The sequence below is a fragment of the Taurulus bubalis genome (assembly GCF_910589615.1).
Source record: "Taurulus bubalis genome assembly, chromosome: 16".
Lineage (NCBI taxonomy): Eukaryota > Metazoa > Chordata > Actinopteri > Perciformes > Cottidae > Taurulus > Taurulus bubalis.
Genome location: NC_136604.1, coordinates 3,315,088 through 3,328,177, shown reverse-complemented (window position 1 = coordinate 3,328,177; position 13,090 = coordinate 3,315,088). Strand labels below are relative to the sequence as shown.

Sequence of the window (13,090 nt, the reverse complement as noted above, 5' to 3'; positions counted from 1 at the left end):
ATCAACCTTCAGTTTCCTCCTGTGACTGCTATACCGATATTACCGCTGCATTTCAATGGGTCCGTGCCATTGTTTATTTTTTATTTATTTTTTTGTCGGCCAAAGTCTGGCTCGTCTGTCTGGAATCCTTTTAAAGGCGACGCGTCTCTGTCTGCCGCTGCAGGAGAGATCAGATGGGAACAACATTTTCCAAAAATGGTCCCCAAACTTCTGGATAACCCGGCGGCCCCCACTGCCGTCTGCCCGGCCGAAGAGCGCCCTTCACTGGGCTGCGACTAAAACCGTGAGTTCGAAGCCCGCGGCGGTTAACGGCTCTTTTTCCCGCCTCCCCGCTTCTTGTCGCGAGCCGTCTGTGCTAGCTAGCAGGCTAACGTCACATCTGTAACGGCTGGATTTTTAGTTAGGGGTTCGACGCTCTGGCGGGTTGCGACCGCGTCTCTGCCCGCTGCGTGGGAGCAGAAGACGCGTCCACTACCACGCCGGCGTGGATTATCAGTCCACGGCTTAGCTTTGCCTGTAGCTAAACAAAAAAAAAGTCTGCCCCCCCCACGCGCTAATAACACAGCAACAAAGTGGTGCGGTCATGCGTGTCACGCTTTGAGGACGTGACGCGGACCCTGTTGCTCTGAGCTCTTCATGCTGTCACGTAGCCTCACGCGACCCGCGCGCGCGGTGTTTACATGTAACACGCGCGTGGACAACGAGGGGGGGCTCTAACAAAGACACTTCAAAGAGACTCTTGCGGGTTTAAGTTGGGGGGTAGGGAGGTCCACTTCTACGCGACTAATTTACCCACAATGCACTGCAAATGTGTCCCACTGGACAGTGGGACGAATTTGCAGTGCATTGTGGGGAAAAATAGTCTCGTTTCCAAGCAACAACATGGCCAATCAAGTCGACTGCGTCCTTGTATTGGTCGCCATTGCCCGCAGGCGAAGCATAGAGACGTGGTTAGTTACACACTCAGAATCAGCTTTATTGGCCACATACATGGAGTTTTACTCCGGTTACACGTTGCTCTTAGATACACAACATACAATAAGCAACATAAATATAACAAAAAACATTAAAGACAACATGACAAAAGACAATTAAAGACAACAAGTAGTCAAAATAGTGCATAGTAGTGCAGATGGAGGAGCCAAACGGGAGCCTTGTCGTGTGGGTTCCTTCGTTGGCTCCATAGCTGGACATGTCTGTATGAGGGGCCGTTTAGGCCATAACTACTGAGACACTCTCACACATACTAATGAAACACTCGTACATTCACTGTTGAAACGCTCTCGCACTCACTACTGAGATGGTGACACCATTACCCTAAATTCTATTCCAGGTGTGGTCATCAAGCTCTCTAAAACATCTCTCTTCTCCTGGGTCTTGCTGTAGGCTTTGAACGCAGCGCAGCACCCTATTGAAAAAATCAACGATGTCATCGCGATTGCCAATTACGAATAAGGCCTGCAGACTGATCAAAATATATAGAAGTTGCACCTTCATATTCAATCACAAAAAAAAGATTGATTGTACATGTGTACATATATATATGTGAAACACTTGCACATGTATCTACACATTTTATATCTTTGTAATCATATGCAAGAGATTCAGTTATGAATGTATAAGTGTTCAACAATAGTGTTTTATATATGAGCGTGCATAGGTTTACAGAGTATGTATGTATGTGTAAGTGTTTCAGTAGTGAGTGTGAGAGCGTTTCATTAGTATGTGTGAGAGTGTTTCAGTAGTGAGTGTGAGAGTGTCTCAGTAAAGAAAAAGAAAAAAAGAAACATGCACTTTATTAGTCCCCTTGGGGAAATTCTTCTCTGCATTTGACCCATCCCTGGTTAGGGAGCAGTGGGCAGCCCTTTGAGGTGCCCGGGGAGCAGCTGGGGGTTGGGTGTCTTGCTCAGGGACCCTTTGACATGTGAGCTATGGGGGGACTAGGGATCGAACCAAGTACCTTGCGATTTCGGGACGACCACTCATCCCCCTGAGCTACAGTAGTGAGTGTAAGAGCATTTCATTAGTATGTGTGAGAGTGTCTCAGTAGTGAGTGTGAGAGCGTTTCATTAGTTTGTGTGAGAGTGTCTCAGTAGTTATGGCCTAAACGGCCCCTCATATGTCTGTGTTGCTGGTCCACCACGAGTTGCTGGTCCACCACCAGTTGCCAGCTAAAAGCAACTCACTGTAACTGCAGTGAAATCACTCAACTCTGAGAATCACTCTAAAAGGTGCTGATGAAACAATGAAAATGAAATGTAATGAACCTTTAAACTCGTGACGTCAGAAGCTTGTAGTTTGTGCAGCTGTTGAATAGTTTTGCATCACTGAAAGGTGTCTGTAATCTCACGACCACCCCGTCTATATCAGAGGGTAGAATATGAGATGCACTCTCGGTATATAGGCTTGTGCACGTTTGCGGCCTCCATCAAATGGTTAGGTTGAATCAACACTATAGTTCAGCGGTTCCCAAACTTTTTAGGCCACGCACCCCCTTCTACATCCCAACCGGGTTCACGCACCTCTGTTGCGTTTTTTTTTAAGGTGTGGGGGACACCTTAAAAAAAAACGCAACAGAGCCTATTTATAGCCGCATAAAATCGGACCAATGCGAGAACTGTTTGCTCGCGCGTGGCGTTTGTTACAAGATTTAGTCCGCTGTATAAATGTCAGTTACACAAGGCGTCACTTTTAAAGAGCAATAAGGATGGCGAGGACACACGCACAGGCTCAGAGGCAGACTGCATTTCACATGTATTTACTTAAACACAGTAAGCCACGTAAAGAACAAAGAGAGGCACATGCATAGGCTCAGAAACAGATATAAATAAAAAAAGGAGCAGATATGAAGCCCGTAGTGCGTTTTGTAGACCCAACACATGAATGAGACTGCAATTGTTTTTGGCTGTTTTGTAACTCTTCCAATTTTGATCTAAAAAATGTAAGGGGCTTCTGACTTGCACTGGCATGCTGGTGTTCAGGTGGCGGCGCAAATAAGAGGCTTCAGACAGCTGTTAGCCAGAACCTCACTGCACAACACGCACTGTGGCTTCGGGCAATCTGCATCGCCAATCCAAGTGAAGACCAGACCCAGATAATTGTCATCATATTTCCTTTTTTTTTTTGCCAGTCTGATGCTCACTCTCGTCTCCTCTTTCTCCGACTCCCGGTCGATTTCTTCTCCCGGTCTCTCCCCAACGCACCTCTCCGTTTCTCTCCCTCCGGCTCCTCCCTCTCTCTCTGTCCCTCTCCTCTTTTATTACTGATAGCTTCAGATGTCCCACCTGACAGCTTCCCCGATTTCAGCCAGTTTAACATATTTTCATGGATGTTGCTGAATGAATGAAATGACGTTAGGTGCACAAGCTAGGCTAGCTAGTGTGTACGTAAAAGACAGTCTGGCGGCCGGACCGGAAGTGCATCTATTTATTAAATTGTACGTTTTTAATTTTAAATTTAAATCTTACAAATGGAAATGTTATAATTCAAAAATCCTACTTAATTTTTTTTTTAAATTATGTTTAATATTAATTATTACACCATTACATTTTTCCTCTCGCGCACCCCCTAGAGGCAGCATTCTGTAGTCTGTACGTTTAGTCTGTATGTATCTTTATTGGGGGAGTTTTTCCTGATCTGATGTGAGGTCCCGGGACAGGATGTTATGTGAACAGATTGTAAAGCCCTCCGAGGCAAATTTGTTTTTGTGATTTTGGGCTATAAATTGAATTGAATTTACCACGTAAAAGGTTGAGTGGTTGTCATGTGACACTTAGACAAGGGATTTATTTTTTCCATGCCTTAACAGATGTGGTGATATCTGGATATCAGAACCAAGCCCTCTGGTTCCGCAGTCAGCAGTAATGGAAGCAGTCAGGCTTAATCTCAAAGCGTGATTGAATTGCCAGTCATGAGAGTTTTCCTCCCACCTAGATGCAGTCCCTGTCCATGGAGGTGGGGAGCAGCAGCAGCAGCTCGGCTCCCAGCGCCACACCTGGCCCGCAGGTGCAGGTGTGCTTCCCCGGCGCTCAGGCCTCGGTGCTGGACAGCCTGAACCGGCAGAGGGAAGACGGCCGGCTCTGTGACCTCTCCATCCACGTGCAGGGACAAGTGTTCAAAGCCCACCGCTGCGTCCTGGCCGCCTCCTCGCCCTACTTCCATGACCAGGTGGGAGTGTTTTTAATGGCGCTCACGTTTCACAATCAGTACCAACGCATAAAAGCGACATGGAGTCCTGCTCGGCCTTTTCTGATCCGGACTGTGTCAGAAAGGGTGCAGCAGCTGTCTCAAATGTTAGAACTAGCTAGCTAGCTCATTAGCCGGCCGCTAAATTAATCAAATATCAAATGTAACAACAAAGTGCTTCAACCACACGCTCCTGTCGTCTTGTAGGAAGGAACTTTACACAGAAAAGAGATGCCAGTCCTGCTCATGTTGATAGATAGATGGATAGTTACTTTATTCATCCTGCAAGGGGTCATTATTTCACTGCAGCAGCATTTATAGATGCAGGTAGAGCAATATTAACACACTATATACCAACAAGATTTAATAATATTAAATGACCTAACTAAACAATAGTGCAAAGATCTTTGGAAAGATACTTATTTTCTACTTCTTTTTGCAGCCCCTTCAGCCAAAACTCCCAGGTGTAGTTTACTCTTGAACACATTTGGGCGTCACACTCACTGGATGTAGCCTGTGGGAATAAGCCACAGGTAGCACCCTCCCATTGGTCGTGGCACGGTGTCTACCACCGCCAGGATGGTTGTGATTGGTTTAAGGACATACAAACAAGCCAGACTAGACTAGATCAATCCGATAGAAATATAGAATGAGGGCCAGCAGCCTGACAGCAGCCTCGCCCACACACTTGAATTATGTGTCTGCATTTCCTGTTTTTAATGATTGTCCTATTCTGTTGCTCATCCAAAGACCAGTTTCCCTGACACCCCGTGGGGGGTTGTATCAGACCTCAGTGTTTACTCTCCGTTTGAGAGCATTAAACAATTTGGATTATGACCAATAGGTTTGATTTCCTCCTTGATAATTGTTTTAACAAAAAGAAGACCTGAGGCATGAAGGGAGTGAGTGTTTCATGCATTACTGTGATGTCTATCCCCATCCACCGCCAGGTGCTACTGAAGAACATGTCTACGGTCTCCATCCCGGCAGCGATGGACCCGCTGGCGTTTGAGAGCGTGCTGAGTTGCGCCTACACCGGTCAGCTCCGGATGCTGCGCGAGGACATCGTCAACTACCTCACGGTGGGCAGCGTCCTGCAGATGTGGCACATCGTGGACAAATGCACCGAGCTGCTGAAGGAGGGCCGGGCCGCAGCGGGAGGAGGGAGCAGCGGAGGAGGCGGCGGTGTGCAGAATGGAGCGACTGTCGGAGGAGCCGGAGGGTCGGCCAACCTCAGATGCAGCAGCAGCAACGGCGACGGCGGCGCTGCAGGCGGCGGTAATAGAGCTGGCAGGGATGCCGGTGGCGGCCAAGCCCAGGTGGAAGGGTCCAACGAGCCCCAGCGTGCCTCCCAGCCTCCCAGCCGCCCACAAGCGAGTGAGAGCCAGTCACCCAGCAGCACCAACTACTTCAGCCCCAGGGACGGGAGCAGCTTCGGAGGAAGCGGTGCGGCCGCAGCCGGCGCGTCAGGGGACGGAGGCGGGGCCAGCAACACCCCCAGCTACTGCGCCCCGTCCGGAGGAGAGGAAGCCTTCCTTATTGAGGAGGAGGATGAAGTGGAGGAGGAAGAGGAGGAGGAGGAAGAGGAGGAGGTGTTGTACCACCAGAGAAAGAGAGGAAGAGGAGGAGGAGGCAGTGGAAGGAGGAAGAAAATGAGCTCAGTGTCGGAGCAGGAGGTCGGGGTCAGCGACAGCTTTGGCGTGTCCTCTTATCAGGTGAGCTGTGCGTCTTTAAACTACTCCGAAAAGCTTTTATTTTGAAATAAAACCTTTGATACGCAGCATTTTCCTCATTATTGAACTGATGTAATGTCGTCATCATGTGCAGAACATTCTTAGTCATGAAGAAACTTCTAAAGAAGAAACTCCTGGTTGTTATTTTTAAACAGCGGTCACTTAAGACAAAATAAAAATATATATTTCAAAGCAAGGATAGAAAGAACAATGCAAAAAATAACTGGACACAAAATATTCTCTGTTTTAACTGGAGGAATATTCTGTATCTTACGCATCCAGAAAGTAGTGTTGGTATTTATATCTGTTTCCTCATCATATATTGTGGTTTAAACTCGGCATTGGGCCTGTCGGGTTTATGGAACACGTTTGAAACACTAAAATGCTTAGTAGTGGAAATCCCCTAAACAACTGTCTCAATTGAAAGGATGGGGAGGACTCTGCGTTGCCGCTGCTGAAGCGCCCTACCTACAGCCAGCCCAGCATCATGCCCCGGAAACAGTGGGTGGTGGTGAAAACCGAACGCATGGAGGACGACGACCTCATCGTCGTGTCCGGGGAGGAGGAAGGAGAGGACGAGGACGACGAGGACGAGAGGGAGATGGAGCTGGCCAGAGAGAGGGAGAGAAGCAACTTCAACATCTCCAACGTTCGGAGCCTTTCGGCCGATCTGGGAGGCAGAGCTGAGAGCGACATGGACTCACAGGTGAGCTGAGGCCGGCTCTAAATCATCTTCAACATATTCTGATAGCAGAAGGTTTTGTTCGCTGAAAGGTGGGACAAAGGTCACGATGACTACGTCCACTTCTTATGTACGGTCTATGGCGGCTACCTCCGGCTCTGAAGAGTGAAGCCAATGCTTCACGTCTTAAAGCTGCATTCTCTCTCCTGACCAGCAGGGGGTGACTCCTCTGGTTGTATAGAAGTCTATATAAAGGACTCTACTTCTCTCTTCATTTGTTCCCTCAGTCAACATTGTAAACATGAGTTTATGTCTCAATCTCCAGTTTCAAGTCTTCTTCAATACAGCATGATGTTCATTTAGTAAATTATGCTCATTTAGAGTAAAACAGACCATAAAGAGGGGACGCTTTAGGGCGGGGCTTACTGTGATTGACAGGGCTTTACCAGAGACGTATACGGCGTCTCTCTATGTCACTGCTCCTCAGTCCAGATGTGGTCACTTCCGTTCACTGGTGACCAAAGATTCAAGATGCTGACGGCCAAAACACCAAACTCACCATGACTACGTCACCATGACTACGTCACCATGACTACGTCCACTTCTTATATCCAGTCTGTGGGTGAAAAAGAAATGCAGCCGTCTAAACTTGTGGGATTTGCTAAACTGAATATGTGTATATAAACATAGAGACTTGTCTAGATCACAGGAGACATCGTCCTGGTGCAGTTTGCATTCCTCACATTTCTGTCTGTCTCCAGGTGGACTACTGCCAGTCGTCAGAAGACTACCTCAAGTTTGAAGGCAGTTTAATGGACCAGACGTTAGCTCACCTCCATGACAGTGGCGGCGGTCAGAGCCACAGCGCTAACCGCGCCGTGTCAGCGCTGCTGGGCCAGGTCCAGTCCGCGGCCTCGGCCCGGGCCCAGCTCTTCCCCCTGGACATGCAGGGGAACCAGATCCTGCTCTACAGCCAGGCCTCCGGACTCTCCCTGGACGCCGGCGCCCCTCCTCTGGGGATGGCGGGCAGTATGATGGGAGGAGCCTCTTTCAAAGGTCCCGGCCTGGAGCACGGCGCGGTCCACCTGTCGGCGCAGGGCGGTCTGGGGGTCGACGGCATGGACGGCGGGGGGATCGGAGGCGGGGGCGGCGCCGGGGGTTCGGGGAAAGTGTTCATGTGCCACTGTGGGAAGACCTTCACCCACAAGAGCATGAGGGACCGCCACATAAACATGCACCTGGACCTGAGGCCCTTCCACTGCCCCGTCTGTGCCAAGAAGTTCAAGATGAAGCATCACCTCACGGAGCACATGAAGACGCACACGGGCCTCAAGCCCTACGACTGCCTCGGCTGCGGCAAGAAGTTCATGTGGCGCGACAGCTTCATGCGCCACCGCTCGCACTGCGAGAGGCGCAGCGGGCTGGGGGAGGGCGGCGAGGGCGGGGGGGGAGGAGGAGGAAGAGGAGGAGGTGAGGATGGGCCAGATTTGATTGGCTCCCCTCACCTCCTCCTGTCTGGGGGCGAGGGACAGGGCGGTATTCTGGGAGGAGGAGGAGGAGGAGGAGAAGGAGGAGGAGGAGGAGGAAGAGGAATGTCTGCTTCCTCTCCACATCTTTCCGGCGCCGGCGTCTCAGCCACAGGAAGCAGCAGCAGCAGTATGGCCGGCGCAGGGCCGCATCTCGGGGGCGTCTCCCAGAGTCCCGGTCAGGGGTTAGGGATGTTCGCTGGTCTGGGGCTGGGTCGCAGCGTGTGCAACGAGGACGTGTGTGAAGTCGGCGGCAATGACGGTAGCGTGACTTAAACCCCCTCAGGGCGAGTTCTGTCCAACGGGCGCCTCGGCCTGAGCGAACTGGGCTGCTTCTCGTTCCTGCTGTTGTTTTTACAACGTGGTCAACTTGGAACCTCTGAATCACTTTGAACCGCCACCACTCAAAACACAGGACGTGCGCTCCTCGTCTGTCCGTTTGAGTGGTGGAGGAGAGGCGACGCTCCCGTTGGACAAAGACTTGGAGATTACAGTCGACTTGCGATCGTCCTGAAGCCGTCTCAAGTTACATGCAGTTCTTTTGGGAAACTCGCCTCCAAAAAGTGGCCTCATAAAAAAAAGAGAAAAGACCTTTCGTCTCAGTGAGTAAGCTATCATTTCATTGTGACGGGGGGTTTGAAGCCAACCAGGAAGAGACAGCGCTTCACTCACTGGTCCTCTCTAACATTGTTGGTGTCAGAGGAGCCGAACAAAAGGCTGTTCTATTGCTGTGATTCTGCAGTATTGTAATGTATCTCATGTGGTAAAAACTAAAAAACACACAAATCTGCAAGAGAAAAACCTACATAGTCATAACCAACTGAGAAAAGAGGAAGCTGAAGTTGCAGGTTTGTGTTTTTTTTCCTTCTTCCTCCCAGCAGCGGGGCTCTGTTCCTCCTGGCCGTCAGCACTGCCACCTGGTTTCACTCCTGGTTTTGTTTTACACCTGGTTTTACTCCTGGTTTTACACCTGGTTTTACTCCTGGTTTTACTCCTGGCCTTACACCATGCTGCTGTGCTTGAAGCCCAAACTGGATCCCAGTGAGGGATCATCAGTCTTTCGGCGGCTTATGTACCAACCTGTACAGCCGGTGAGCTCCTTCTGAATACTTTCTCAGAACTTAGAGGTCCTCACACCGCGTTTATTTTCTAGCTGTAAGCTAACCAACATGACTGTACTGTAATGAAATCATCAATCTCTTTTCCGATACGCTCCATCCCCACGCGACCACAAACTCTACCTGTCACTGATGAGCCCGGCGCTCCGACAGCGGGAGGGAGGAGCCGGAGAGGAACCTCCCGCTGCTCATCGCCTCTGCTGCTGTTACCTGCTTTCACTTTCTTTCTCGTCGTTCAGAGTTCTCGTGCTTTGAGAAGTATATTACTACTGTAAAAATATATATAGATATATATATATATGTTGTTTTTTTACTCATCAGAACCTGGAACAAATACTGACTTGTGACACTGCTGCGCTCGCTGCTTTGGAAGGAGGATCATCTGAACCTACAGTGCACCCGAACAGGAGCGTGAGGAGTTGGTGGGCTATACAGTGTAAAGTGTGTTTACGATAGCTCACCTCCTGGCTGTTGTAGTTACAGAGGTAGCTTTGGGAATTGTAAAACTACTAATTGATTAGTTGAGAGACAAAAAAATTCAGCAGTGACAGTTTTGAGCCTATTATCATGAAAAAGTGAAAGTAAATCAACCGTTCTTCTCTATCATCACATCGTCCAAGTTAATATTTGGGGAAAGTTACGACCGGATCACCCACAGTAAAACTAACAAACTAACATGAACTCGCTCTCAAGAGGCCCGAATGAAACACAAAGTAAAGTTAGTTTACTTTGAAGCTCTCCTTCACATTTCTCCACCGTGTACGAAGTTCTCTTCTGAGCTGTGGTTAAGGTACTCCAGTAGATACTCCAGTAGGTACTCCAGTAGATACTCCAGTATCATGTACTGAAATTGCTCCCGCAGTAGTTTGCTCCCGTAGCTGTGCCTACGGTGTATGAATGGTTGATGATCTGATGTGGCACCTTGCATGGTAGCTCCTCTCATCAGTGTGTGAACGGGTGAATGATGTCATGTAGTGTTAAAGAGCTTTGAGTGGTCAGAAGAAAGGCGCTCTACAAGTACGGGTCCATTTACCATTTACCGGTACAACTACTGATAAGACACATTGACCGGTACCACACTACAGAACTAATGCTGTCTGCCTTTGTTGTTCCATTAAAACACAGTTATGTTTGTAGAGGAGCCAAAAAGTTGTTGTTGTTTATTTTTGTTTAAGTGTGCAAAAATACATTATTTATTCCTCCTCATGGAGTCGTTCGTAACTCGTTCAGAAATTCACAGACGTATTCACATTTATCCCCACAGGAGGGAGCTGTTCAGGCATTGGCAGAGCAGGAAGAAATACTATAATATCACATGGCAGTTGCTTCAATGCATTTAGAGATGTGGTCCTGGTCAAGACAATCTCCTGAACTCCAAACTGAATGTCAGAATGGGAAAGAAAGGCGATTTAAGCAATTTTGAGCGTGGCATGGTTGTTGGTGCCAGACGGGCCGGTCTGAGTATTTCACAATCTGCTCAGTTACTGGGATTTTCACGCACAACCATCTCTAGGGTTTATAAAGAATGGTGTGAAAAGGGAAAAACATCCAGTATGCGGCAGTCCTGTGGGCGTAAATGCCTTGTTGGTGCTAGAGGTCAGAGGAGAATGGGCCGACTGATTCAAGCTGATAGAAGAGCAACTTTGACTGAAATAACCACTTGTTACAACCGAGGTATGCAGCAAAGCATTTGTGAAGCCACAACACGCACAACCTTGAGGCGGATGGGCTACAACAGCAGAAGACCCCACCGGGTACCACTCATCTCCACTACTAATAGGAACAAGAGGCTACAATTTGCAAGAGCTCACCAAAATTGGACAGTTGAAGACTGGAAAAATGTTGCCTGGTCTGATGAGTCTCGATTTCTGTTGAGCCATTCAGATGGTAGAGTCAGAATTTGGCGTAAACAGAATGAGAACATGGATCCATCATGCCTTGTTACCATTGTGCAGGCTGGTGGTGTAATGGTATGGGGGATGTTTTCTTGGCACACTTTAGGCCCCTTAGTGCCAATTGGGCTTTGTTTAAATGCCACGGCCTACCTGAGCATTGTTTCTGACCATGTCCATCCCTTTATGGCCACCATGTACCATCCTCTGATGGCTACTTCCAGCAGGATAATGCACCATGTCACAAAGCTCCAATCATTTCTAATTGGTTTCTTGAACATGACAATGAGTTCACTGTACTAAAATGGCCCCCACAGTCACCAGATCTCAACCCAATAGAGCATCTTTGGGATGTGGTGGAACGGGAGCTTTGTGCCCTGGATGTGCATCCCACAAATCTCCATCAACTGCAAGATGCTATCCTATCAATATGGGCCAACATTTCTAAAGAATGCTTTAAGCCCCTTGTTGAATCAATGCCACGTAGAATTAAGGCAGTTCTGAAGGCGAAAGGGGGTCAAACACAGTATTAGTATGGTGTTCCTAGTAATCCTTTAGCTGAGTGTATGTGTGTATGTGTATATATATATATGTATATATGTATGTATGTATGTATGTATATATATATATATATATATATATATATATATATATATATATATATATATATATACATATATACATACATACATACATACATATGCTGTTCAGGCATTGGCAGAGCTGTAACTTAAATGTAAAGATTCGGCCCATTTAAAAAAAACAACAGCTATGTAAGTCAGAAGTGTAAATGCCTCTATATGAGAGAAAAGTGCATCAATATTTGTGATGAAATGGTATTCCTTTTCAGAAAGATGTGTCCTCAGTTTGTGCTGTGATGTAAGAGATTATGATCATGGAAACCCGCTGCAATGTGATAACAATGTGTGTTTATGTAGCTGTATTACTGTTTCGCTCCTACATTATTAAACACATCATACTTCTGCGTCACAGGACAGGGAGAGCTCTCACAAGTATAACACATGACCTCTAACGTGTCACGTGCTCAGAGTTTTGTGTTTTCCTGTAACGTGGAGCTGAAGAGAAAAGGGATCTGCTCCTTTTACCTTCTGTGAAGGCCGGGTCTGGATATTTTTATATGCCGGTCTGGAGCGTTTTTTATTCCGTGTTCAGTGACCTGTGACCTCCGGTGTTTCCTCCCGCTTCGGCCGTGTTTGTGGCGAACTTTGTCCGCTCCCCCTGCTTGAGCAGCCACGGAGAAAATGTGAGACGGCAGAATGTGTGGGAGACAAATGTGGCGGTGAAGTGCGCCAACACTGGGAAGCGTTTCAACGCGAAGGTGCCTTTCACCGAGGGCGAAGGGCAGGGGAACGAGATGAGCGCATGCATTTGTACGTTTCTATTCCTCGGTGTGGAGAGGCGGCAGGCGCCCGGGTTCAGAGAAGACGGAAAGACCTCTGCGTTCTACGGCCAGAGGTTCCTGCTCTCGCCCGATGTCGGGCTTCAGATTGATTTCAGTTCCATGGCTTTGTGACACAAACGTGGACTGCACATAAAACCCCTCAAATAATCAATAAAACCTCAGCGTGTGGTTCAGTACAGTGTCCATCTTCAACACAAACACTGCTTTTCAGAGAATGTGCCAAATCGGGAAGGTGTGTCTCTTTAAAATGACGACAAAAGAAAACCCACTAAATAGACCCTCAAGCCAAAGGTGACGTTTTAGGGGCCCTGTATGATGTGTGTGTGTGTAGTGGGATGGGGCCCTGTATGATGTGTGTGTGTGTAGTGGGATGGGGCCCTGTATGATGTGTGTGTGTGTAGTGGGATGGGGCCCTGTATGATGAGTGTGTGTGTAGTGGGATGGGGCCCTGTATGATGTGTGTGTAGTGTGGTGGGGCCCTGTATGATGTGTGTGTAGTGTGGTGGGGCCCTGTATGATGGGGTGCAGCAT

At 48.2% G+C, this 13,090-nt stretch overlaps 1 protein-coding gene across 1 annotated transcript; it reads left to right on the top strand.

Annotated features, from left to right (window-relative positions):
• Window positions 1-213: 213 nt before the first annotated feature.
• On the top strand, window positions 214-8,402 carry zbtb22b (zinc finger and BTB domain containing 22b; the record flags this gene model as incomplete). The annotated part of the gene is made up of 5 exons (XM_079232028.1): window positions 214-283; window positions 3,934-4,167; window positions 5,136-5,900; window positions 6,346-6,624; window positions 7,362-8,402. The coding sequence occupies exons 2-5, from the start codon at window positions 3,934-3,936 to the stop codon at window positions 8,400-8,402; spliced, it is 2,319 nt and encodes a 772-aa protein (XP_079088154.1). The 5' UTR covers window positions 214-283.
• Window positions 8,403-13,090: the final 4,688 nt, after the last annotated feature.